At 34.0% G+C, this 26149-nt stretch overlaps 2 protein-coding genes across 3 annotated transcripts; one reads left to right on the forward strand and one right to left on the reverse strand.

Moving 5' to 3' along the window:
* Positions 1-3209: 3209 nt before the first annotated feature.
* LOC145247240 (sarcoplasmic calcium-binding protein-like) lies at positions 3210-3833 on the forward strand. Its single transcript, XM_080108862.1, has one exon. The coding sequence runs from the start codon at positions 3210-3212 to the stop codon at positions 3831-3833; it is 624 nt and encodes a 207-aa protein (XP_079964988.1).
* An 8326-nt stretch (positions 3834-12159) lies between these two features.
* Positions 12160-24797, reverse strand: LOC145247268 (prokineticin Bm8-c-like). Of its 2 annotated transcripts, none has more exons than XM_080108872.1 (2): positions 24693-24796; positions 12160-12509 (listed from the first exon to the last, which is right to left on the reverse strand). In XM_080108872.1, exons 1-2 carry the CDS (start codon positions 24732-24734, stop codon positions 12267-12269), a joined length of 285 nt encoding a protein of 94 aa, XP_079964998.1. In that variant the 5' UTR covers positions 24735-24796; the 3' UTR covers positions 12160-12266. The 2 variants fall into 2 exon arrangements, with proteins under 2 accessions (XP_079964998.1, XP_079964999.1); XM_080108873.1 differs by lacking the exon at positions 12160-12509 and adding an exon at positions 21572-21891 and having other exon boundaries at positions 24693-24797.
* Between the last annotated feature and the right edge of the window lie 1352 nt (positions 24798-26149).

Here is a 26149-nt window from a genome sequence, read left to right on the forward strand (position 1 = left end):
AGAAAATGTGTAAGGAAAGTCCTTTAAAATTACTGCGCCCTCTGTAGATGTATAAGGAAAATCCTTTAAAAGTACTGCGCCCTCTGTAGATGTATAATGTTGCAGCAACGTAAAGCCGGGCGATAGACAGGGCCTATCTACTCCTTAAGCAATTCAATAACCAGTAAACACCGGTTCTGCACGGAATCCAACTAGCAAGGTACCTAGACGGACGCGAACGGTTACTCAGAACGGACCCAACAATCGGTTACTCAGAACGGTCCCAACAACGGTAAAATATGCTCACACCCACACGGCACGAGAAGCAACGGCAACACGATTCCCGACCAAGTCAATCATCGCTCTCTCAACGTCTTTCAATCACCCGCTTTTATGGCCGTTGCAGGCCGGCTAAATTTGCATATTGTGAGAATTCATGTGACTTTGCGAGATATCATCCTTTACAAAAGACGGCGGCCGCCATCTTGATCTTTCTTTCTTTATTTTCGGTCGGCGACGCCGAGCCGGCCCCGAGGTAAGTCTTTCCTTTTCGTCCGTCTCTCTTACGCACCCACACAACACACAAACACGCAGGCGCTTGTCTCCTGGATGCACATTACAGTGGGAACACTGTTTTAGACGTCAGTATGTTTCTCGAATCCAATGTCGTCAGTGTTTTTGGGAAAACTTTTTTAGACGTAAGTATGTTTTTCCGAATCCAATGTCGTCAGTGTTTTTGGAAACACTGTTTTAGAAGTGAGTATGTTTCTCTAATCCAATGTCGTCAGTGTTTTTGGGAATACTGTTTTAGACATGAGTATGTTTCTCGAATCCAATGCCGTCAGTGTTTTTAGGAACACTATTTTAGACGTGAGTATGTTCCCCAAATCTAATGTCGTCAGTGTTTTTGTGAACACAGTTTTAGACGTGAGTATGTTTATCGAATCCAATGTCGTCAGTTTTTTTTTGGGGGGGATCACTGTTTTAGACGTGATTATGTTCATCGAATCCAATGTGTCAGTGTTTTTAGGAACACTGTTTTAGACGTAAGTATGTTTCTCGAAGCGAATTTTGTTAGAGGTTTTTGGAACACTGTTTTAGACGTATGGTAATTTCTCGAATCTAATGCCGTCAGTGTTTGTGGGAACACCTTCTTAGACGTGAGTATTTCTCGAATCCAATGTCGTCAGTTTTTTTGGGAACACTTTTTTAGACATGAATATGTTCCTTAAATCCAATGTCGTCAGTATTTGTGGGAACACTGTTTTAGACGTATGTTTCTCGAATCCAATGTTGTCAGTGTTTTTGGACACACAGCTTTAGACGTAAGTATGTTTCTGGAATCCTATTTCGTCAGTGTTTTTAGAAACTGTATTAGACGTGAGTATGTTCCCTGAATTCAATGTCGTCAGTGTTTTGTGAACACTGTTTTAGACGTTAGTATGTTTCTTGAATCCAATATCGTCAGTGTTTTTGGAAACACGATTTTAGACGTGAGTATTTTTCTGGAATCCAAGGTCGTAAGTGTTTTTAGGAACAATGTTTTAGACATGAGTATGTTATTTGAAACCAATGTCGTCAGTTTTTTGTGAACACTGTTTTTTACGTGAGTAGGTTTCTCGAATCCAATGTCCTCAGAGTTTTTGGAAACACTGTTTAAGACGTGAGTATGTTTATCGAATCCAATGTCGTCAGTGTTTTAGGGAATACTGTTACTTGAATCCAATGTCTTCAGTGTTTTTGGGAACATTGTTTTAGATTTGAATATGTTCTTCGAATTCAATGTCGTCAGTGTTTAGGGAACACTATTTAAACGTTAGTATGTTCTTGAATCCAATGTCGTCAGTTTATTTGGTAACACATTTTTAGACCTGGGTATGTTCTTCGAATCCAATGTCATCAGTTTTATTTGGGAACACTGCTTTAGACGTGAGTATGTTTCTCCAATCCAATGTCGTCACTGTTTTAAACGTGAGTATTTTCTTCGAATCAATATCGTTAGTGTTTTTTAGGAACACTGTTTTAGACCTGAGTATGTTTCTCGAATCCAATGTCGTTAGTGATTTTAGGAACACTGTTTTAGACGTGATTATGTTTTTCGAATCCAATGTCATCAGTGTTTTTGGGAACGCTGTTTTAGGCGTGAGTATGTTTCTCGAATCTAATGTCGTTAGTGTTTTTAAGAACACTGTTTTAGACGTAATTATGTTTCTCGAATCCAATGTCGCCAGTGTTATGGCTTGCAAATAGTCACAAGATGAAAAGAACAGCGGATGACAGTTTAAAATATGTATTACATGAAAACAACGGAAACGTTATAAGCGGAAAGTGTTAGTAATTCACCGAGCATGCGAGGGTCGCTCTGGAATTAGGTCCCTCCTCGGGGATCGTCATATGTTATAATTTATATGGACGATGGATTAGTCCATTTGGAGGGTGGTCCCCCATAACAATGTGTGTGTATGTGTGTGTGTGTGTGTGTGTGTGTGTAAGTAAGTTAAGCAAATATCATACATACCGTGAAATACGTGTGTAACATACGTGTGTTGGTGAGTGCGTTCATCGTAGTTCAGACTGAATGAAAAATCGTGACTTTTATTCTACACCCAATTTTATATCACGAATTGTTGCCTCTTCTATTACCGAAAAAAAAATGATAATTCAGGTCTTAAACACACCGTAGTTCGTGTGTATGTATGAATGTGTAGAAAAGAGTAGATAATTTTACACGTGTTTTCATCTATTTTCGCCGTCAGCATTTTTGAACATTATATTAAATGTCATCGTTACTCCTGGTACATTTCCAAAGACGATACCTTCGTCTATACTCCAACCGAGCCAGGAGCCACGCTACAACTCTCTTCCATTATAAATTACCGATTCCGCCAGTTTATTTTTAAAAGTAGATAAATCAATCACAAGCCGCTAATCGATGATTAACAACTAAGTCTATACTGATTATCGACAGCGAGCTAAGTATTTAGAATATCATTTACAATATAATCTGATTGAGCGGCAAAAGAAAAGCTTCTAATTTTGATAATATCCGATTTAATCATTAACTTAATCAGCCTCGTCCCTAATTCCGTGGTTAGTTGAAACCGTCGTTGCTTAGATGTAAGACCTTATTGCCACTGAACATTCATTTCGTTCGGACGTACTATAACTTCATTTGTTCCTACGTGTACTTAGTTTTTATTTATCTTTCAAAAAGAGAGAGAGAAAAAAAAATGTCCGAAACTGTATCTCCACCACCTGATATGAACTTTACCGATTTTGTCCAAGAAAAAATACGGATTTGGTTTAAGATGATGGATACCACAAAAGATGGATTCATGTCAAAAGAAGACTTTGAACTAATAGCCCAACGTTTCGCGTCTCAGTACAATCTAGACGAGGACCGCCTTAAGGAGATTTACCAATGGCTCGTCTATGGATTCGAAAAAACAGACCAGGAACATTCGGGTGATGAGATGCCGATGATGAAACAACTTTCTGAGGCGATCCAGAATGGACAGAAGATAAGTGAAGACCAGTACGTCCTAGGATTGGGGCAGCTGATGACCGCTAACCCAGAGTTAGCCCGGAGCAGCCTCCAACAGATGGTAGCCCTCTTTTTTAAGATCTTCGATTTTAACAAGGACGGCTTTATCACGTGTGACGAGCTGGAGAAGGGCCTCTGTTGTTTTGGATACGACAACAAAGAAGCCGTTCAGAACGTGTTTAACATCATGGAAACCGGTCACGAGGGAAAGGTTAGCGAGAATGAATACGTGACTGCCTGGCTTGATTTTATCTTCGGAAATGACAAAAATAATCCTATGGTCAAATTCTTTGCTCCACACCTTGCTTAAAAAAAAAAAAAAAATCAAAGATAGTGAATCTCTCTCTCTCTCTGTGTCTCTCTCTCTGTCTCTCTCTCTCTCTTTCTCTCTCTAAAATTAGTTAATCAAACACTAAAAGTTCTGGGATTACTACATAGATTATTGTACATCAACTTTTCAACTTTACAGGAAAAATAAAAGGAAAAAGATTAAGTACAATTCCCACCAACGGAACATCCTGAAACTTATACCATCAAAAGATTAACTGGATAATTTTCTATTCAATACTTTAAATGCTTCCAAATTCCTTTCAAATTTTCAAATGTTACGAAAAAATTAATTCTCTTTTTTTTTGCAGCTATTAACCAAAAATCAAAATGACTGACTTACTTAGGAGTAAACTGAAAGGTATTCTGGTGGATTGAAATATTGATTAGGTGCGGTGTTTTTTGCGTCCACCTCTTTGAAATGGCTGTATAGAGAAAACAACATTTGCTTTGGATTAAACATAAAATTTCAGGTTTTTATTAAAAAAAATAATTTGTTTAATTTTTACTGCAGGAGGGGACTTTCATTTTTGTAATATTAAACATTTTTTTAAAAACTGCTAAATTGCTGTCAGTTATCAAGTTCAGGTCACACACACACACACACACACACACACACACACACACGCACACGCACACGCACACACGCACACATATATATATATATATATATATAAGCCTGACGAATCCTGGCGTGGATGAAACGCGGAATATTCTGTGTAGCTTAATTGCCATATATATTTTTTATAACTTTATATATATATATATATACATATATCAAAGGCAATGGGAATTAAATGTTTACCGATACAAGCACGTGTGAAAAAACTAAAATAGATATTAATATTTTTATATAAATATATTAATTCAAACCAAATATAAACGCTCAATACAAACACAATAGAGAGTAGAGCTTGTCATAAGGAAACGAAAAAAAATAAGATTGTAAATTAAAATTTACAAGTAAATTTATTGTTCGACAGAATATTCCAAAAGCAATTTTCAAAAAGATTTACTTGTACATTTTAATTTACAGTCTTAATATCTTTTCCTCACACACACACACACACACACACACACACACACACACACACACACACACACACACACACACACACACACACACACACACACACACACACATATATATGTAAACAACTATTTCATCTCTTTTTATGCACTGAGGGGATAAATTGATATTACAACGTTCATTGGAAAATTGACACACTTCATCATATGAACTAATATGATAGGATTAGGGGCATCCCGGCATTTGTTCCAAAAACCTAATCCCTGAAAATTTAGGCCTTTGATCTTCTCAAGAAATTGAAAAAAAAAAAAAAATAGAAAACAAAAACAAAATAAACAAACTAACAAAAAACAAACAAACAAGCAAACAAAATTTTTTAATACGATTTTCTATTTCAAAAAGTGCTAGTACACCTGCGATAGGGCTACTAAATGCAATTTATAATATATAATCACAATAGCCTCGTCATATATTATATAAACATTTTTCGGGAGAGGAATCGATAAGTAGACATAACCACAATAACTACTGGCATTTTTGCGTTTTCTCACACCAGACATAAATTAATGTAAATCAGCAAGGTTACGCGATGAAAGGACTGTTACAAGTTATATTTGGTCACGTTTTTGTGATGATTTCTACAATGGAAAAATATACTCCTCAAGCATGCTAACAATTACATTTTCAAAAATTTCTTATACTGGATTAACATAACATAAAACTTTTTACAGTTGTAATGTATCATACATATTTTACAGCCGAGTTTTAGCGGTTAAACAAATAAAACTCACTTATTTAAAAAAATACAAGTTGACATAGAATAATAGCTTCCAATGTTAAAGTAGACCCCGTTGACGATACTTTATAGAGTTGATGTAACAGAAAGCAGTAATTTCTACGTAAAGCCAGTGGAAACGACATTTTATATTTTATTTTCATCGGCTATAAAGTAAATCTCCAGTTTACGGTGAACGCATAAAAGCGATGCATAAAAATATTGAAATTTTGATTCGCTAATCATACGCTATGTGTGGTCAGCAACAGTAATCTGCAAATGTTAAAGTCGTAAATCGACAAACAAAAACGAGGCAGCTATTAATCAGAAGATATGCCCACCGGTTTTGTTTACATCATTCATTACTGCAACCGGTATTAATAATACAATGTTGGGAAAAGCAAAACAAAACAAAACAAAAAAAGAACAATAATAAAAAATATATAAAAAAAACAGTGTTTCTATGATGTTCACGCACACACACACACACACACACACACACACACACACACACACACACACACAAACACACACATATACATATATATATATATATATATATATATATATATATATATATATAAATACAAACTGTATGTGAATCGTTTACTGAAAAATAAATACATCTTTTTAAGAAAAATATCGCATATATTTTGTCTTTAATCATTTGTTTCCATTAATCTTTTTCACCTTTCTGACTTATTCCCCGTTGCCTTATTAAATGCCTACATATAATTTTATTTAAAAGCTACACATTACGGTGTCTGTTTAGGCTATCCGGATTTCATCAATCAGGTCATGCTGGATTAAGGACTTTATCAGAGCAATAAAATCCTAGTACCCACCAACAGACATTCTAATTTGCAATTTTTAAATAAAATAATACATATTAGTTCTTGAAGAACCAATGGTCGAGTACTTTATCGTTTTTCTCAACTAATTTGCGATATATACTATAAAACTACCGGAATTGGTGTCTCTTAATCCTCTCTCTTGGATTAAGATTAGTTGCATTGTGATATGGAATCAATTTAATAATTTACCGAGGTATTTGACAATCACTCTATTATTCTGAATTTTGCTTTGTTTTTGGTGAAAATGTAATTTTTTAAGGCATTATTGTTAGCTTTATGTTTCTAAGTAGGTACGAAAATTCTCTTTTGAATATTATCCAATGTTTTGATAAAGTTTATGTTTATGACTTAAATAAACATTGTCTTGAAAGAGTCGCAAACAACTATAATATTTAGAATATGATTTTAAAATGGTTTAAGTCATCATCTACATTTACATTAAAACACTAAACACTCTAAAAATGACCAAAAAACGCAGAATATATTGTATACATATTTATTTAAAATGTGTATGTATATGTATGTATGTATGTATGTATGTATGTATGTATATATGTATGTATGCATGTATGTATGTATGCATCTATCTATCTATCTATCTATCTATCTATCTATCTATAAAGCTCATAGTTTAAATAACACTTAACAAAGATAAAAACTGCGTTTCCAAGAGCATGTGCTAATATATTTAGAAATTGTATTAATAGACAGCATTAACCACACGCATTATTTTGCCTATTATCTCCTTTGTTTCTTTCATTTACCCATTTCCTTGGGTGATGGGGCTGTTGAGTAGTTGGTATGAAATAGACATTAATATCGCCTCACCATGCACTTTTTTCTCCAGTAGGTAAGAAAATGGAAGGTTTATAATTATTAGTCGTAATAACAGTAGATAAAAACTATTTAATCCTAAATTGATAAAATTTTCAATTTTAATTTCTAAATATTTATTAGATAATAAGGCCAAGATATTTGTCCTACTTTCAGAGTTCCCCTTTTTGGGGAGTTGGATTCACCTCCACACACATTATAAAACAACCTTGTGTCACATTTGCTTACGTAGGGTAAGCAAATAAATACCTTTACTAGATAATAAGTACCGAGCCAACGTTAATATATTTTACATTATTGTGTATTAAAAAAAATGGCGCTTCTTCAGCTTAATCCAGAGATAATTATGCTAATAATATTAAAATAACAGGAACTCTTTACGAAATACTAACTTGCGATATAAGTATATTAGTGTACATCACAATGTACAAAAAACAATCCAGTATATTTTTTATTATTTAGGAAATTTAAGTTTTAATCGCCGCCAATTTTCTGTGATTATCACCAATTTCAAGCGAGATTATTCAAAATGTTTTTTTTTTAAATGAAATAATAACAGAACCTTAGACTTACTTTAGGGTTAGGATTAGTTCAGAGTTAGGGTTAAGATTAATAGTTTCTCCGCTTGTAAGTTAATAATTCCGCTACATCTTATGACAGAACTCTTTTGAAATATAGAATATAAATGGCGTCAATCGAAATTAATCCAGGCATATTGTCGAAATGTTAATTTCTTATGTAATTATAAATTTACGAAATTATTTTTCAGAAATTTTTGGTAAACCCTATTTTTCTATCAGAAGTAAGTTTTCGTATTATATTATTTTTTTCTGGTATATTTCACCCGGGGATAGAGTAAAATATGTATCAAAAATGATTTTAATGACGGCTTCTTCGGTGTAAAATCTTTAATCTGTCCTAAGAAATAAAATTGGAAGTAAAAAACAACGATACAAAACAGTGTTAACAAAATCCTTTTGATTGTTCATTGTGGAATGCCTCAAATCCAATCAATCCAAAGAAAGAAAAGTAAATGGTTAGACAGACTCAACAGTTTTAAACAAATGCAACAGAATCAATAGGTGAAACGACGACCCGTCTAAATCAAAATCTTTTAGAAGTTTCTTTCTTTTTCATTCACGTCATTAATTATAATAATTAATTAGTTATTTCTTCTGCTCACCACTTATTGCTTCATATAAATGTTATTTACGTAATTCCTTAATTCTATCACCCCTTTTCTTGCCAGTTTCTGTCTCATTCACCTTTTGCCTTTTATCTAAAGCATTCTATATTAGCTGCTTGTTCTATTAAGAGACTTAAGTAATTTTTCCAGACTGACGGCTTGCCACCCTAAAATCAAATACTCCTTATTTAATTTTTCAAACTGATTAAGTCAATACAAAATTTTTGGATGATGTACGACGTTTATTTCACTTGATTTTCGTTCTAAATCACTGGCTTATATCTGGTTAGATGATAACACAATTTGATCAATTCTCTTTCCATTCATAACTCACACAGCACGCACTTTTCTGTTACTTTTTAAACCGATCTTGTATATGCATTTAAATCATTTACTTTAATAAACTCCTAAGATTGAATTTATTCCAGAGATAAAATAAAAGACTTGCATTCAATTTTTTGGTAAGGTTACTGAAGAAATGAATCATTCTACCGATTCAGAAAGTACCCGGTCCTTGATGCAACCCCCTACCTATATGAGTTAGATACATTCTAAGACGAAGTACTGCTGACACATCTGGGGAGGTGCTACTCAGGATATTCTTGTTTGTCTTGACAGAGTACAAAATCAACTTTGCAATCTAGTGAAAGATGATTTATTCTGTTCTCTAAAGCCACCTTATCAAAGGAGAAACGTTGCTTGTCTCTTTCTACTTTACCGTAATCCGTTGTTGTTCATAGAAGATGCTCAACCAAACGTCAATCTCTGGTCCTTCATTGTAAACCATTTAAAGCAAGAACTCGTTTGCTAACACAACGAAAAAAATCTTTCTCCGTGTGCCTAGCATCAAGCGGAACTTCCACAAAAAAGCTAATTTGTCTAGGCTTCCAGACTCTGGAACAAATTAACTGCTTCTTTGCAGATTATAACATGGACGTCCTCAAATCCATTGTCAGCAGATTCCTGTTATGAACCGTATCTATTAATAACTCGGGTTTGATTCACTCCATCAATTTTTCCTAATCCTCGCATAAGCTTCTTCATTTTTCAACTGGCAATCATTGTTTTGCCATTAAATGAACCAAAATCTAATATAGCAAAAGCTATATGTCCGTCTGTCTTCATATTTTCAAACTCTCTCTCCTCCGAAACTAAAAGTTGCAGAGCGGCGCTAGGGGCCATTCTTTTATGGGTCTTTAAACGGTTACAATAGATTTTAAGGGGCCCAAAAATAGGAAAATTGAAAAAATCGTTAAACATTTTGTACATTTATCTTAGTTTATTTTTCATTTTTAATCGGTTTGTATGCGTGTCACGTTGGTACAGTGATAAAGTCACCAGCTATAAATGCTACAGTTTTGATTCTAGTTGATGACACTTAAATACTTTTTTACTTTGGAAATCACGACTCTATAATAATATATACAAAATCTGGACAAATTAAACTATCATATTTAAGCGTATATTACGCCCGGGCAAAGACGGGCGCCCCCATCCCCGCTAGTAGGGTGATATGTCACACAAAATAAAGAGGGTACTGGTTTCTTTAATTTACTCGTATTATAGGTTTCAAATGTATCTTAGCATTACAAACTCATCAAAGGAGATAGTTTAACTAGCATAAATATATGCATGAATCTATACAGCTACCCGGCTGTTTAAACAGCGTCAAGAACCACGATTCTCCAAATTGTAGAGCCATGGTAATCTCGGGAAGATAAGCAAAGATTGTAGTTTGCCGCTGCTTTCTGTCTTGATTCGGGGGTGTATCTCTCCCCGTGAGTTAAACGCGCCCCCAGATACCAACCTGGAAATTTCTACGACTCAGCATGGTATATATTGTGCCTAGCCTTCTCAAATGATCACCCCTCTGGTACTGGCCAGGCTCATTGTTGCTAAACCGGTGATCTGGTGAGAACCGGTGTGTCAATGTGATTGTGCCGTATAAGTATATAGTTAAACATAAACAACAAAAAAAAAAGGTTTCCTTTTGTAGATTTATTTTTGTCGTTTGACCAACAGTACTAATTGCATGCGAACCCAAATAAACTCATTTTGTCCAGTTTATAATTCGCAGTGATAAAACTTTCAGCAACTGCGCATCCTCTTCCTAGTTCTCCTCGTGTTTAGACCGAAAGTGTGACTATATCAATCGACTAACTTCTTTTCTTTTCTGGGTTTCTCGCACAGGTCTTCGTTTACAACATGACGTACTGATTACGAATACTTAATGAAGAGTTACTTTTTAATAATTCTATATATACGAGTGTACACCCCTCTAGAGGGAGGAGTGAGAGAGACATTTATACCTTTTACAGTCTGTGGACATTGCATATTTTGTAGAGAGGAGAGAGGTGGTGATCAGTTCTTTAACTCAGAGAAGAGGGGACAGTCATACCTTAGGTGGAGAGGGGGACACATTTCTTAGATGAGTTATATACAATGTTCATTAATAACGATGAGGGAGACAATGTTCATATAAAATGAGAGGACACAAAGTTCATATTAACGATTAGTTCACATTACCTTCAATTTGGTAGAAAGATGACACAAGACGCAGTATGACGTGTTCTTTTATTACATTCGACTGGTCGCAATGATGTTGACTTCCATGAATCGAAAGTCGACTACATGATTAAAACTTTCTAACCCTTCGCTTCAATCCAGACTCGACTGCCTCCTGTCTCCAACTCTGTCGAACTCTCTCTAGTCTCCTAAAACTAGCAAATTGTATTGGGAATTAATTTCTGCTATGACGTATGTATGGCTTCAAACACGTGCCACACTCACGTGGGTTAAACATACATGGTTCGCACATGTCCAAACCATTTATGCAGACAAAGTATTCTTCTAACCTATTTTTCGACCTAACTTATTTATCAACATATTTAAATTTGCTATTGTTCGTTCTTCTAACTGACCTTATTTTTGTTCAGTTTTCATAAAAAAGAATTGAACAATCAAATTCCTTTTATTCAAACATATATACTATTTTATATTAAATTGAACATTGCGAATTCCTTCTTGAATCTGTTTCCAAACCTTGCTTACCAGGTTCGAATCTCGGTCTATCTAATCTCATGTTTACTTATCTAATGTCTTTCTTACTTACAAGAAAAGGGGACCTTTCTTGTAACAATATAAGGTAACGTCTGAATTGATTAAGATAAAAAAGAAGGAAGATAGAACAAATCGTTTTACTGAAAAGTTTAAAAAAGGAAGAAAAAAAAGAAAGAAAAAAACGAAAGGGATAAAACAGTATGTATCGATATGGAAAGAAAAATAAAGTAAATTTTTCAATAGTAAACTAGATTTGCTTTCTCAATTCCCCTAAATACTTTAAATGGATTTGTCTGGAAGTTTTTTTTTTTAATTACTAATTTTTCTGTGACAGGACATAATCTTGTACGCTTCTCTATGTTTTTAAAACTATTGTCAATCTAAATATAACACACTAGCGACTGGCTTTACTTTATACATTAGATTTAGGCTGTTTGTAACTATAGGTTTCTGATTTTCAGAAAAATATGATTGTAGAGATATAATGTAAGTGTATGTATAAAAGCATTTGTAAAGATAATACGTTTGGTGTAAAAGATGCAGATTGAAATAAAATACAACAAACACAAATTTGTTAGAAAAAACAAAACAGAACTTTAATCAAAATATTTAAGTTAAATATTTTGCATTTTTTGAAATCCGTTTGTACATTTACATACGTACATGCACATAAACATTTATTCACATTTGCCGTAAACTGATCTCGATCCATCAGGTCTGGTTTTCGCCTTACAGGTTAATCCAGGAGCACAAGGGCAGAAGAAAGTGTTTTCGACAGTGGAGCATTTCTTTCCAGCCGTTGGGAGTGGTCGACAGAAAGGTCCGGAAACAGGTAATATTTCGATTACACAGCAGTTGTCCGTGGGACAATTACCTGGGTAACGATTTTTCATGTCACAGCTAATGTCAGCTGCAAAGACCTGCAGTAAAGAAGAAAAGAAAAATGTAAAAAATAAAAAGTCATAAGAATTTACGGTACTTTTGCATTTACGGTCACTACTAGATATTATTTGCTCGTAGCCCTATAACAGTTAACGGCCGTTTCCATTTATTCCTGTCATCTGCCGGATACACCTGAGTTACTTCGTGAAAATCGAGGGTCGGTAAATACAGAAGTACCGAAGGTGTCTTTCATTGAGTTTTTTATTCTTAACACCTCCCCCTCCACACAGATATATATATATATGTATATATATATATATATATATATATATATATAGATATATATATATGTATGTATATATATATATATCTGTGTGTGTATGTATGTGTGTGTGTGTGTGTTAAGAATAAAAAACACAATGAAAGACACCTTCGGTACTTCTGCATTTACCGACCCGCGATTTTCACGAAGTAACTCAGGTGTATCCGGCAGATCACAGGAATAACTGGAAACGGCCGTTAACGCCATATACATTTTATAACTTACTATATATATATATATATATATATATATATATATATATATATATATATATATATATATATATATATTTCCCCAAATTCTCTGGCCTTGATGGAGGGGAGACAAAACTTGCTGCTATGGTTTCAAATGATCTGAAATAACAGCAAGGGGAGACTTGATTCCAAATAATTCTCATATGTTATATCTCCTCTCTTTTGGAAATAGGATACGATATGAATATCTTCTCCCCTTGCTGTTATTTCAGATCATTTGAAACCGTAGCAGCAAGTTTTAGTCTCCCCTCCATCAAGGCCAGAGGTTTTGGGGAAATATAAGATATTTTGTAATTCATATGCAAAACTAAGAAAACAAATGGCTATGATTGAAGTATTGGTAAAGGTGAAGTATCTTTTCACCCGCAAAAAATCCTTTAACATTATCTCTAATATAGGTTTTCGAGGGCGTTGAAAACGAAAACAACAGTAGAAATCACAGGAAACGAGTAGTTTCTAAGATATGAAGAAATTATAAAGTGGGGGAATCACTTTTCTATATCAATTTAACGTAAAATAAACATCCACTATATAACCAAGTCTTTAAAGTTGGTGGTCATTTTACGTTAAATTAATATAAAAAAGTGATTCCCCACTTATTGAAACAATAATCTGCAACAAGGACAAATATCACATAGACCACTACACAAGGCAAGTCATTAGCCTTCCAACAAGCCTTCATTTGTAAAATTCTGATCAGTAGTTGCGTATATTTCGCACTGATAAATTGCCCAAAGTGTTATTTTATATATGGTTATATCTATATTTGTCGCCAAATTGAACATTGGAGTGCTCATATCTTTGGTTCTATGGGCCCAAATTACATGAAGATTTGCAAGATTTTAGAAGATTATAATACTATTCTATAGTTAAACTTTTTTTTTTTTTTTAATGATAATTGGTTAAAAAGAACCTATATTTTCAAATATGTCCCAATTAGCGTACATTTATATATATAGTATCCTAGCAAGCCTTGGGATGAATTTTGCTTACGATTTTTTTTGCTTGATTATTTCCTCTGTGGACTTGCCAGGCCACTAATAATGTAATATGTAATGTTTTCCAAGTTCCAAATATCATGTTACATTCTCTCTCTCTCTCTCTCTCTCTCTCTCTCTCTCTCTCTCTCTCTCTCTCTCTCTCTAGGTATATCTAGGTATATATATACATTTATTTGTCATTTCAATAAGAAAAACAATCATATAAGAGATTTATCCGAATTCTTTATTCCCACTTGTTATATGTATATATATATATATATATATATATATATATATATATATATATATATATATATATATATATATATATATATGCCATAAGTATAAATAAAAAACCGTAAATCAGAAATTTACACGTACAGATTTATTTTTCGACAGAATACTTCCAATAAAAAAGGGGTGGTGAAATATCCTTATTCCGCAGTGTTTCAAAGAATGTATTGTCCTTCTTGTCAGAGGATAGAAACTGGTTAGCAGATTATATATATAGCGCAGAGCTAGAATCTGCTGGTTTTAGCATTTTTTGAAACTATATTTTATGATGGCGGTCATAAAATATGCAATTATGCTTGTAAAATAATGTTTGCATATAGTGTTTGTGTAATATAATTTAAAAAAAAATGTTCGTATAAAATTTGTCGGGGTATAAACTAAAAAGAAAGAAGGGAAAATGCAAACATATTTTATAAACTTTCGCTTAACTATTTATAAGAGTTATTATTGTTATTTCAAAGAAAATCAATGACAACACTGATCAACAATTTTTTTACTTTTTGAAAATTGTCTTGATAACTGATTTAGGATATTATGGCGCCGCTGAATCAGAAACTGGCATCAGTTTCTCTCCATCAGTTCAAGTTTTTGTTAAATTGCTTTGAAAAAAAAATCAGATTTTCTAACAAAATCGATTACATTTTTGTGACATTATCAGCAGATTTTGTCAACACATATCATCCTAAATATATTTTCCAGAGAAAAATCTTTTGCCAATAAAATATATTGATTACCTGATAGAAACATCGATTACTATAAACTGAATGGTGTATATAGACAAAGTTAGGTACACGTAAATTCGATGTTGCTTCATCATTGTTCAAACTTCAAAGCTTGAACTTCCGTTTCTTTGAACTCCTGGAATACTCAGTGGTAGGAAGGTTTCTCTTCAAATTCCAACAGTAGTCAACCACCATGACTGCGTCACAGTTACCCTGATACATGGTTTCAATCTCTTTCAGGTCCTGATAGAATCTATCGTCACTCATTGAACCTAGGTTCTCAGGAAACCGGCCCATATGTGAAAATAGGTAGTGCATCTTGACGCTTATTTTGCAGCCCATGTTTTTTGAAAGCAGTCAGCACATTATTGACAAGTTTTATGTGGTTTCTGGCCTTATTCTTCACGACCAGAACAAATACATTTCACGCTTCCAGTTCCACTCAAGGATCATCGAGTCTTCGAACTCTGGGTCTCTGACGAGCTGCCAGATCTGAAGACCATCAAAGATGCCAGCTTCCAGCTTCTCCATATCTTGGAAAAACCTTACACAAGTAAGTGAATCAGTCACCATTCTTGTCTAGAATCTTGGTGAACTGCTTGATTAAGCCGAGCTTGATGTGCGGCGGTGGGAAGCGTATTCTGTCTCTGTCCACGAAACTGTCGTTGAGGATGTTCCGTTCTTTGCAAGGCACTAATTCCTCCTGTACAGACCAGTCTTCATTCGTGTATGCTGAGCACCAAATTTTGGAAGATTTCGAGGTTTTATGACTTCAAATTAATCCCTTTTCAAGATAATCACCCAGAACTATCAGACTTGAATACTTATTGTCATTAAAATAATCATTTCCAATCAAAACAATCATTCAACATTACATTTTACTCCCATCAACTTCTAAAATGTTCTACACAGGTATAAATGTGAACAAAAATGTAAAAAAACATGTAGCCATAGCTAACAAACTTGACCTGATTGAGCAAAACTAATATGATTTTGTGATTCAGTGCATCAAATTCGTCCTAAATCAGCTGAAAAAACGCAGGCAACAAATTTGTTGTTGACCAGTGAAATCAACATATTTTATAAACTTTCACTTAACTATTTACAAAAGTTATGATTGTTATTTCAAACAAAAGCAACATAATTTATAAACTTTAACTTTAAAAGTTATAGTTTATTTAATATCCTCGTTCAAATATATTATGTGAAGAAACACCAACCCATTTTCGTAAAAGATGCCTATGCCACCATAAAAATTATCATCAATATACTATTCAGAGATTGCTGATTTTAAGAAAACAGAAATACTTACCCAAGTTTTCAGAAATTGCAGAAAATATAAAGATACATTATATTTGGTGAACACTACTAAATGTAAAAAACATATAAAGGTTTTCTACTTCGCCAAAAATATGCTAATCCACTTTAATAAAGCGTCGGAAACTATTGATTTCTCTCGATATTTTGTAACTGATTAGAATCTTCGAATAGCATTTCTGGAAGAACTGGAAAATGAACAAGCAAAACATACACTACTTTACATCATTCCAGATATACAATTCTACAATTGAATTAGTATTACATAAAAAAGGCATCTGAAGTATATATATATATATATATATATATATATATATATATATATATATATATATATATATATATATATATATATTACCTGGCAAGTTTCAAACAGATCACCTTGAAGCAATCTTTGTCCAGTCCTGGCAACTTAACGGGAATCGGTATAATATCTATACACGTCAAGTGTTGGATTTAAAAAAAATCAGAATGTTGTCAGTATTAAAATTAAACTTGTACCTTAATAAACGAACTATTGATTTGAAGAATTTAGAAGAAACTAACTGGTATGAAATGACAAGGAGTCAACAGTATAACTTTAACGTGAACAAAACCGATGATGATGATCAGTGCAGAAATGTACTCCCTGTTATGTTATACTGGACAGTTCATCGCTTTTATGCACTTTTTTAGAAAATGAAATGAAATAATTGCAAGTATCTGGAAGAGATGATGTGGAAACTACCTGAAACAAACAAATATTTTCAGAGGTTCTCTATTATATCGTAATTGTTAAAGAGCATCTCCCCCCCCCTCTCTGGCTTTCTTACTCTTTCTATTTTCTCTCTGTGTGTCTCTATTAGAGAATAGAGAGAGAGAGAGAGGGAGAGGGAGAGAGAGAGAGAGAGGTGAATAACGTGGACAGTGGACACGTTTGCAAAAGAGGGGTCAGCTGACCAGATGACGTGGTATCATGTGATGGGGTTAGCTGATTCTTTCTTGGCAGTTTGGTTTCGGGTGTTGAATAAGACAGACGGCTTTTCAGCTGTCCCCCCCCCTGGGCTGGGGAGGACGCTGACGTGTATCATCAAGCAAGCAAGGTTCACCTCCATTCTGTGTCGACCTTTGGAAGGTGAATAAAAACATAAAAACCTTAATTGTCATCTTGGAGTGAATTCTTCATCCAACAGGCCAGCTCCCCTCCAAGAGACAATGAAAACCAGAGGAACAACCGACGACACATGAATAAAGGTATGTTAAGAAATACATGTACACAAACACACACCCACGAAGACATGAACAATAAGATTAGAAACTAGACGATCACGTACACGAATCTCCTTGACAAAATCTCCTTTATGACACCCCCGAATATATAACATAATGACATGACGAAAAATTTTGTTCTATACAATTATTTAGTTAATAGTAAACTAGTAAAAATCTTTTTCATGTTGACGCTTGTGATGAGGGTCACAGTATTGAAAAAAAATAGAAAGAATGCTTGTCTGGAGCTCTTCAAATTATATACTAAATAATTTTTGTGGTAAGGAAAATAATGATCGTAATGATGGCAAATTAATCAAAAACAAAAAAAATGAAAAATCATATTTAAAATATTTGTTAGAATTCAATTTTTGTTTCTTGAAATATATCTTTCGCTTTTGTTTGAACTTATTTGTTGTCTGTTTCTATGTTTAAATTATCGTGTATTTTCATTTAAACTAATTAATCTTCCCTAGAAACTTCAGAGAAATTCAGCTAAACCTAGCCAAATGCATAACGCACCAAGAGATGTGATTCACGAACCTGCATATAAAATTTTATGAAGTTATCTTCATTCTCACCGTCTTCATTTCACGTTCCCTTCAATACATCTTTTGACGGAGTTTTTAACGTACAAAAATGCTATATTTTGTATCTGTATAAATACAAACTCTTATCTTTATAAATATATATATATTCTTCTTCTTGAGTGACCAGAATAGGGGAGAGCACAGATTGGGGGACAAAGTGCGCATTGGTGCTAGACACTCCCAGCTTTTTTTGTTCAACTTTAAGCGAGGAAGTTGGCATCACTCTAAGAATAACATATTTTATCTGCGTAAAGATCGCAAATAAATAAATAAATAAATAAAATAAAATAAAATGAATATTTTATTAAAACAATATTAGTTTCTACTCGCTCCTCTAGCAACATTGGTACAGTACCTGGATATGTCAATTTTCATCTTTACCTGCCTACTACCGCTTTATAGCTAGCATGATAAATATATGTTAGATTTCATGGAAATAATACATTATGAGAGAGTAAGTAACTACGATTAATGTATTTACGTATTTATGGTTTTTATTGGCAAAAATATTAGAAATTGTTTTTAAGCAAAAATAATTCGCTTTGAACTAATGCCGAATAACCTTTATGCGTACTTTCTTTATAGATTATCAAAAATAGTTACTTAGTTGAAATATTTATGTAATATTTTTTATTACGTTGTGTTAATTTCTTTTAATTTATAAAACGCGTATTCAGTTTAAAAATCCTTTAGACTTAGGTGAAATTCCAACCGACACCGTAAAACTTCAGAATATACTATACTGATGATATTAATCTTATTTCTGGTGTTGTTTATCGCCTATCTCCCTGGGATAAGTTGAAATATGCAATTAATGTGTTCGGTTGTGGATTGGGGCGAAATAGCTTGTTTCATTAAATCTTGTAAGAACTTAGCTCATCTCTTTCAATCGTAGGTGTGTCCTCTTTCTTCCTGTGATTCTCATAAGTAGCTCTGATCTTGAGGACGAAATCGTTTCTGAAACTTCTTAGAATTTCGTTCTTATGAAATCTTTCTGGGAGTGCATGCATTAGATCCATTGCTCTTTTTAGCTTCTCGTAAAGTCGGTTCTGTCTATCGCTCTAAACACTCTCACATCTAAAGTTACTTTCTATCTATATACAAATTTGCTCTCAGACCTTCATGGAGTACTGTTGTCATGTTTGGGCTGGTGAATGTTTGTTCAAATTGAGAGTTCTTGATAAGGAAACGTATCTGTAAGTTAATTGTTTCTTCGCTGTTTTAATTCCTCTTTGTAATACAGCTTCTTATTCCTGTAATTTCTTCCCCAAAGCTGCAAGCTCGGTATACAGCCATGGTCTTTTGCAGACTAAAGTGAATAGACATCTCCTTTCTTTTCAATAATCATCATAAATTCTCGATAGCTTCTAATATCGAGATGATTCATGCCTTGTTTTAAGCGATTTTCCTAAAAACTACTATCTTAGTAATGTCTACTCTATCTAATCCCTTTTCGTCAACCAATCAGAGGTTTCTATTTACGTACGAACAAACTCCAAAAACACTATAACTTTTTAATAATATATAGATTAAATGCGAAGTTACAAACCTGATATAGTTACAATGGATTAAGAAAGACTTTAATTTTTATAAGACTGTATCGTGTTTGATAAATATGATATATGACACATGTACGGTGGTGAACACAATTCACTCTGTTTACTCGGCGAGTTTTTATTGTACAGGTGTACAGTTTACAACATGTCAGACATTTACGTGCTTGTGGGTATCATTGAAAAGTTTTCCCCCTCCTAAGACATCTACTTGACAAAGGTTTAAGCGTCTAGTTTGTTATATTATGTCACCCATACAAAGTGATAAATAGTACCGAATTTAAACGTTTCGATTGGGATATATGGAGGTCGTTATTCACTCATTCTAGCGAGTCAGTGTAGAAGGTGTTCTGTTTCTTCTTCATTTAGGTAGTTATTATATGTTCATACATGACGAAGCAGATGACGACTATTTTTCACTCAATATTGTAATTAATCTCACAATTTGGATAACCATGCTGCTTAACTAAAAGTTGCCTCAGATAGTACAGTCCACTCAGGGATGTGAGCGCTCCGGCCTATCTGGATTTTATGCGCATGTCTCGACTAAAATATATCCAGCAACTGTTAATCTTCTTTCAAATATTTTTTTATATCACATGATTAAACAAATCAATCAGACACCCGTCCTTGTATCGGACGATTAATAAACCTTGCGCCAAACCTTGTGAGTTTTACTTAATTAAACTCATGCATTTGATAAAATCAACCTCAAAAGCAAATTGTAGAATTCCAGAAAACGTTTTAAAAACCAGTAGCGTTGATCAACAAGGAAACCTAAATCCCAAAACAGGTAAAACTCTAAACAAAATTTGACATTTTCACCTGCCATTTAAATTCCAATAAAGTCGGTGAAAGCGGCGGTTGCGATAACGCAAAGTCATTCGTAATTATTATCGAAAGAGGTGGAGAGTACTGGAAATCTTGGGAGACTTATTGTTACTCAGACTCCATAGAGCACCGCAAGTTGTTCTCAAAGAGAAATCTTTGATTATGGCTTGTGTGACTACTCCTAGTGAGTAAATAATAATAATAATAATAATAATAATAATAATAATAATAATAATAATAATAATAATAATAATAATATATATATATATATATGTGGGGGTAATTTAATTATATGACAGTGTAATCTGTTGGTATGTTTCGATAGTGCATGATAGAAACTTGTTGTAAGTAGAGCGGGTATATGTATATGGTTTGTTCGGCTTATATCGATAAAGCAAGGTTTCGGTCTATGATATCATCAAACCACTGAACTGAAGAAATTATCGTTTTGAAAAAGTATGTGTGAGGAATATCGTTTATCGTTGGGGAAGTCATGTATTTTATAGTTTAGTTCTTCTGCTATATATGTGGAAAAGCGAGACTAGAAAAGGAATCTAGCGTTTTATGATTTATTATTCTACAAATTCAGATCGACACTAGAATTGTATTATTTTGGACTTTGGTTACCCCGGCAAAATCTTGGTGAGAGTTACTTCAACAAAGACATGTGAGCATGTGCAGTGAATACACCGATCAGTATGAAGGCATTCTAAATCTGGGATATTAGGTTTGAAACGATTCAATAAATCAAAAATCGCTTGCTTCAAACAATAGTTTAACCTAAATATATACCGGGAATAAATGTCCTAAATAAATATTATGTAATTATATACCTTTTAAATAAAATACTTGAAATAAATACCATATAATTAGTTACCTCGTGAAAATACGGTAAATAAATACCTTATAATTAAATGCCTCGTAAATAAATACCGTAAATACATGTCGTCAATGAATACCATGTAAATAAATAGAACAGACACAAATGCTATGTTTATAATAACTAAATCCTTTAATTTCAAGATATCATTTACTTCTGCATAGCAGATTTTTGTCTTTAATGAAGTCTTGGGTTTCTCTAAGCACATTTGCCGTACATAGATGTGGATCCGTTGGGCCTGACTTTCGGTTTACATGTCAATCCCGGAGCACAAGGACAGATGAAAGGTGTGTCCCTGGTAGCGCATTTTTCACCAGCTGTTGGTAGAGGTTGGCAGAATATTCCGGTGGCAGGGAAGCCTGTCATGGCGCAACAGTGGTTGGGCGCGCATGTGCCGGGGAAACGGTGCTGCATGTCGCAGGCGAAGGCCTGTCGGAGAAAAGCATGAAAGAAAAGCAACAAGTCAGTCGACCGATATAGTCACACTTCCGGTCTAAATATGAGTACGTGGAAGGAGATAGATAGAGAGAGAACGAGAGAGAAAGAGAGAAAGATAGGAAGAGAGAGAGAGAGAGAGAGAGAGAGAGAGAGAGAGAGCCAGAAACAGAGACAGAGACAGAGAGAGTTGGAACGGATGTGTAAATGTTACCGATAAGGGTTGTAGATTTTAAAAACGTTGATAGAAGTGCAGCAGAGAAAGATAGGCAAGGTAATTAGATTTGAAAGGGAGGAGAGTTTAGTCCGTGTAGTTTCTTGTTTGAAATTGAAAGAAATTGTTTGTGATCCCCAATCTCGTAATTTTCAGACATATCTCAAACTGTAACGTGTTTTCACTAAAACCTAAATTAAAATTTCTTTACTATTTTGCAATAGAATGGTTGGCAGTTTGATTTTGCCTTTGGTCATTTTATGTCGAAACCGTACGTATATTTTGCATCCGATTAGTTTGCAATAATTACAAGAAAGAAAAGAAAGAAAGAGAAAAAAAGAAAAAGAGAAAGATAGATTGTTATTGTACTTTATTTGATCGTGCATGAAACAGCTAGCATCTCCAAAAAGGTCGACGATTCAAACCGACAATTCTTTATAGCTAGAATCACAAATGATGATTAAATGATTAACATTCAAGAATACTAGATAGGAATTTTGAGGCTTTGGTTTTTAGCGTTTAATATTGCGTTGTTGTAATAAACATCGACCCGAGAAAAATACCTTTGCCGATGCCACTATTGTTAATATAGAAAACGTCTTTTATAGATTCTATGTAATTTTTTTTTTACAAGAGAATCAACACTTATCAAGGCCCGAAGACCATTGGAGTATAAGGGTTAACGGGTGTAAGGTGATCACTGAGACAACAGCTTGGTGATCGTTAGTGGAGGAAATTAGGAAGAATTTGATTATTTAAGAGGGACGCTCAACAAGAACATGTTTACATTGGACTTAAAGACGACCATGTTATAGTAAGATGGGAAGCAGCCAGCGGAACAGAGTTCAACAGGCGGGCAGTTCTAGAAAAAAAGCTTTATCGAATTTGCGTTTAGATTTAGGCACAGATAAAGATTATTATTATTGATAGTGGTTGTAGCTAGACGGATGCTTATTGTGAAAGTTTAGCAAGGGAAGCATAGATTGAAGCTTAGGCGGTATCTTGCAATAAAAATAACGATGGAGCAGACACAGGCTCGCAACGTCTCTTCTGTAGAAAAGAGGTTGCAGGGACGAGAAAAGGCTATCGCCTCTTTGAAGACAGTTTTGAACTTTTTCAAGGCAGCTTAGGGTAGCCTGAGCAGCTTCTTCGTAGATGTGGCAACAGTGCTCCATTTTAGGAAATATTTGTCTCTAATACAGAGAAAGAATTGCGTCAAGAATGAGATATTTTGGGGGGCAGTAGAATGACACAACCATTTTTCCGGTGACTTTGGCAACAGATTTGATATAAGTTTTCAATTTCAGATCAGTGGTGAAGGTCAGTCCCAAAAGCTTGTCGAACACGGTGCTTCTTTGAGACAAGAGCAATTCATATCAATTATGACCAAGTGGGGATAAGAGCGTTGGTGGTGAAAAAATAGAAACTTGGTTTTGGATGCTTTAAAGTTAACCAGCTACTTTGTACCGCATTGCATTACGTGTTCAAAATCGGAGAACCAATACAGAGAAGTCGTGATCGTTGTTGACCTTTAAAGTGTTTCCATAGATTGTAGTATCGTCTGCGTATATGTCGACGGATCGCATGATAGATTAGGTGTGCTCACCCATTCGTGGCAACCATAAAAAATAAATGTTTATTTTCAGAAATCCTATGTTGCACTGGCTTTCGATATTACATATTTATTCAAAGTTAAGCAACGCTTTCGAAGAGAAAAAATATTTTTGACTAATTCACGTTGCCACGTGACCTCTTCGAGGTTTGTGCATTCAAGATGTCACCGTTTTGAAACAAGCGAACTTCAATATTCTGTGTGACTGCTAGTCACATAGAGGAATAATAAAAAGAAAAAAAAAATCCCCGTTGAAAGCGAGATATTACCGGAAATTTGGATCATAAACAGACAAATGTTTATTTTAAAAAAGCATTTATTATAACGGTTTTGTAACTTTACACATTTCATATAAATAAAAACAAAGGCTTAAACTAAACAAACAGGATCTTGCTATAAAGATCACGGTCAAATTTCAAGTTATTATTAGGACTATAACAACAGCATATTCTTATCATTGTTTTAACTCTCGAGTCTATATCCGACACAGTTAGACACAGTTAATCAACCGAGAACCACATCACTCTAATAATACCAACGGATCCACACTCGAGAGCCAAAACAATGAAAAGAATATGCTGTTGTCATAGCCCTAGTTATTGTTTACCAGTAATGCCTGATTTATTTGTTAAAGTTTTTATCAAATAAATATTAATGGAACAAAATACTCGCTCTATGATCAAATTTCATCTCTTTATAAAATCTCATCGGAATTTTTTTATTCGCTCAGTGATTGATTGTTGCGTACACCACGTGCCCTCATATTCACATTGTCACGGTAAACATAAAATCAATGAATCTTTTTAAATTAAAATTTATGAAAGGAATATAATAATAAGGAGGTTACCCCTAATGTTATCATGAACTATTACCACATCTAAAAAATATACCATCCTTTGGTTTCTAGCATATAGGTTTCTAATTTCATAGATACAATAAATGTTATTTATCGCCGAGAAAGAGACTTACCTGAGCGGCCAGAAAAACACACAAGGAAAGTACAGCAAACATGTTGATCAGAGGAAAGCTGAAAAAAGTTGCTCAGTTCAAAGACGCAAAATGAACCACTTTTATACGATCTTCATTCGAGCTAACATATGGCAAATTCACAGAAACCATAGCCGCTTATCTAATAAGTGTTAATCTTAGTTATCTTTCAACTATTTCCTCTCCCCATACCCTCCCTCTATTTTTCGCATTCGTCCACTCGGTCTGTCTATCTCTTATAGTTTATTCATATCTTTATTATATCTGGATACACAATCTATATCAATCAAGTATAATTCATAGAATGATATAATTGTGTATATTGTATTATTTCCAAATATGTGACTTCACAGTAATTGAAGACGAGAAGATCCGTTTTATGCTTTTCTATTTCTCTAAGGTCATATTTATATTATCATATTTGAGTATTATGCGTTTGTTTATCGGTTTCTATGTTGGTCTCTTATAATCTCGGAAGAGCCGTACTACTACTACTACTACTACTACTACTACTACTACTACTGATGGTGATGCTGCTAATCTTAAATTAAGAGTAATAAACATCAATAATGATGCGAGCTTTAACAATTATATCATTGCTACGAAAACAACGGCCAATGTTACTAAGTACGTTACACTTGCGTATGTAATAGTATTAATAAGATTTTAAATTTCAAAAACTTGATTCTTCCATCATTACCGATCATCACAGCGTTGTCTCGCTGTCCACGTGACACTCATTTACCGTTATTCTCAAGTGGCCGTTGGGCCTTGCTAAATGGCGAACTTACGAGTAGAACAAAAAACGGTGCTTATTGTAAACGAATTTTATTTTATTTATTTTTTCTTTAATTGACCCAACAGAGGCATATTGTCAACGAAGCATAAGGAGCTACTCTGATAAGAACCATATTTATAGAAACATCTTGAATGATGATTTGGACAGCAAGATGCGTTTTTACGATAAATTTGCATTTCTGCGCGTTTGTACACTCAGGGAAACAGGAAGCAGGAAGTGAATTTCAAAGGCGAACCATTCGAGAAAAATAACTATTACAGTAGAAATTCTTCCATCACTTCGGAATCTTTACAGTAATGAGAATATAAAAAAAACTCACTATAGATGTATATATAACAGATTTACGTTGGTTTTCTGCCTCTCGCTGCCCCTGCTTAGTGTCTGCTTAGTGTTTGCATCTGATAGTGCAGGCTACGTCTGGAATGCAAAAATAATAACGACTATGAAATAATATTGATATAAAAAGTGTCCCGAAAGTATTAATTATTAGGTGCAAAACCTTACTTAAGAGCGACAAGAAGTGACTGTACAAAATTCAAATTAACAATAACGAAATTGCTCCAGTCAAGAAAGTTCAATAATACTGGAACACCTATGCCAACCTAATAAGTAAATTTTGGTCTTTCACGTTAATTCAGTT

The sequence above is a fragment of the Euprymna scolopes genome, chromosome 25 (genome assembly GCF_053919585.1).
Source record: "Euprymna scolopes isolate OS-2025 chromosome 25, ASM5391958v1, whole genome shotgun sequence".
Classification (NCBI taxonomy): Eukaryota; Metazoa; Mollusca; class Cephalopoda; order Sepiida; family Sepiolidae; genus Euprymna; species Euprymna scolopes.

Bases quoted from the DNA above. Each gene is read 5' to 3' on its own strand.
- LOC145247240 (XM_080108862.1), top strand. From the start codon at position 3,210: ATGTCCGAAACTGTATCTCCACCACCTGATATGAACTTTACCGATTTT.
- LOC145247268 (XM_080108872.1), bottom strand. From the start codon at position 24,734: ATGTTTGCTGTACTTTCCTTGTGTGTTTTTCTGGCCGCTCAG. The intron at 12,510-24,692 runs GTAAGTCTCTTT...TCTTTACTGCAG, and splicing joins GTGTTTTTCTGGCCGCTCAG to GTCTTTGCAGCTGACATTAG.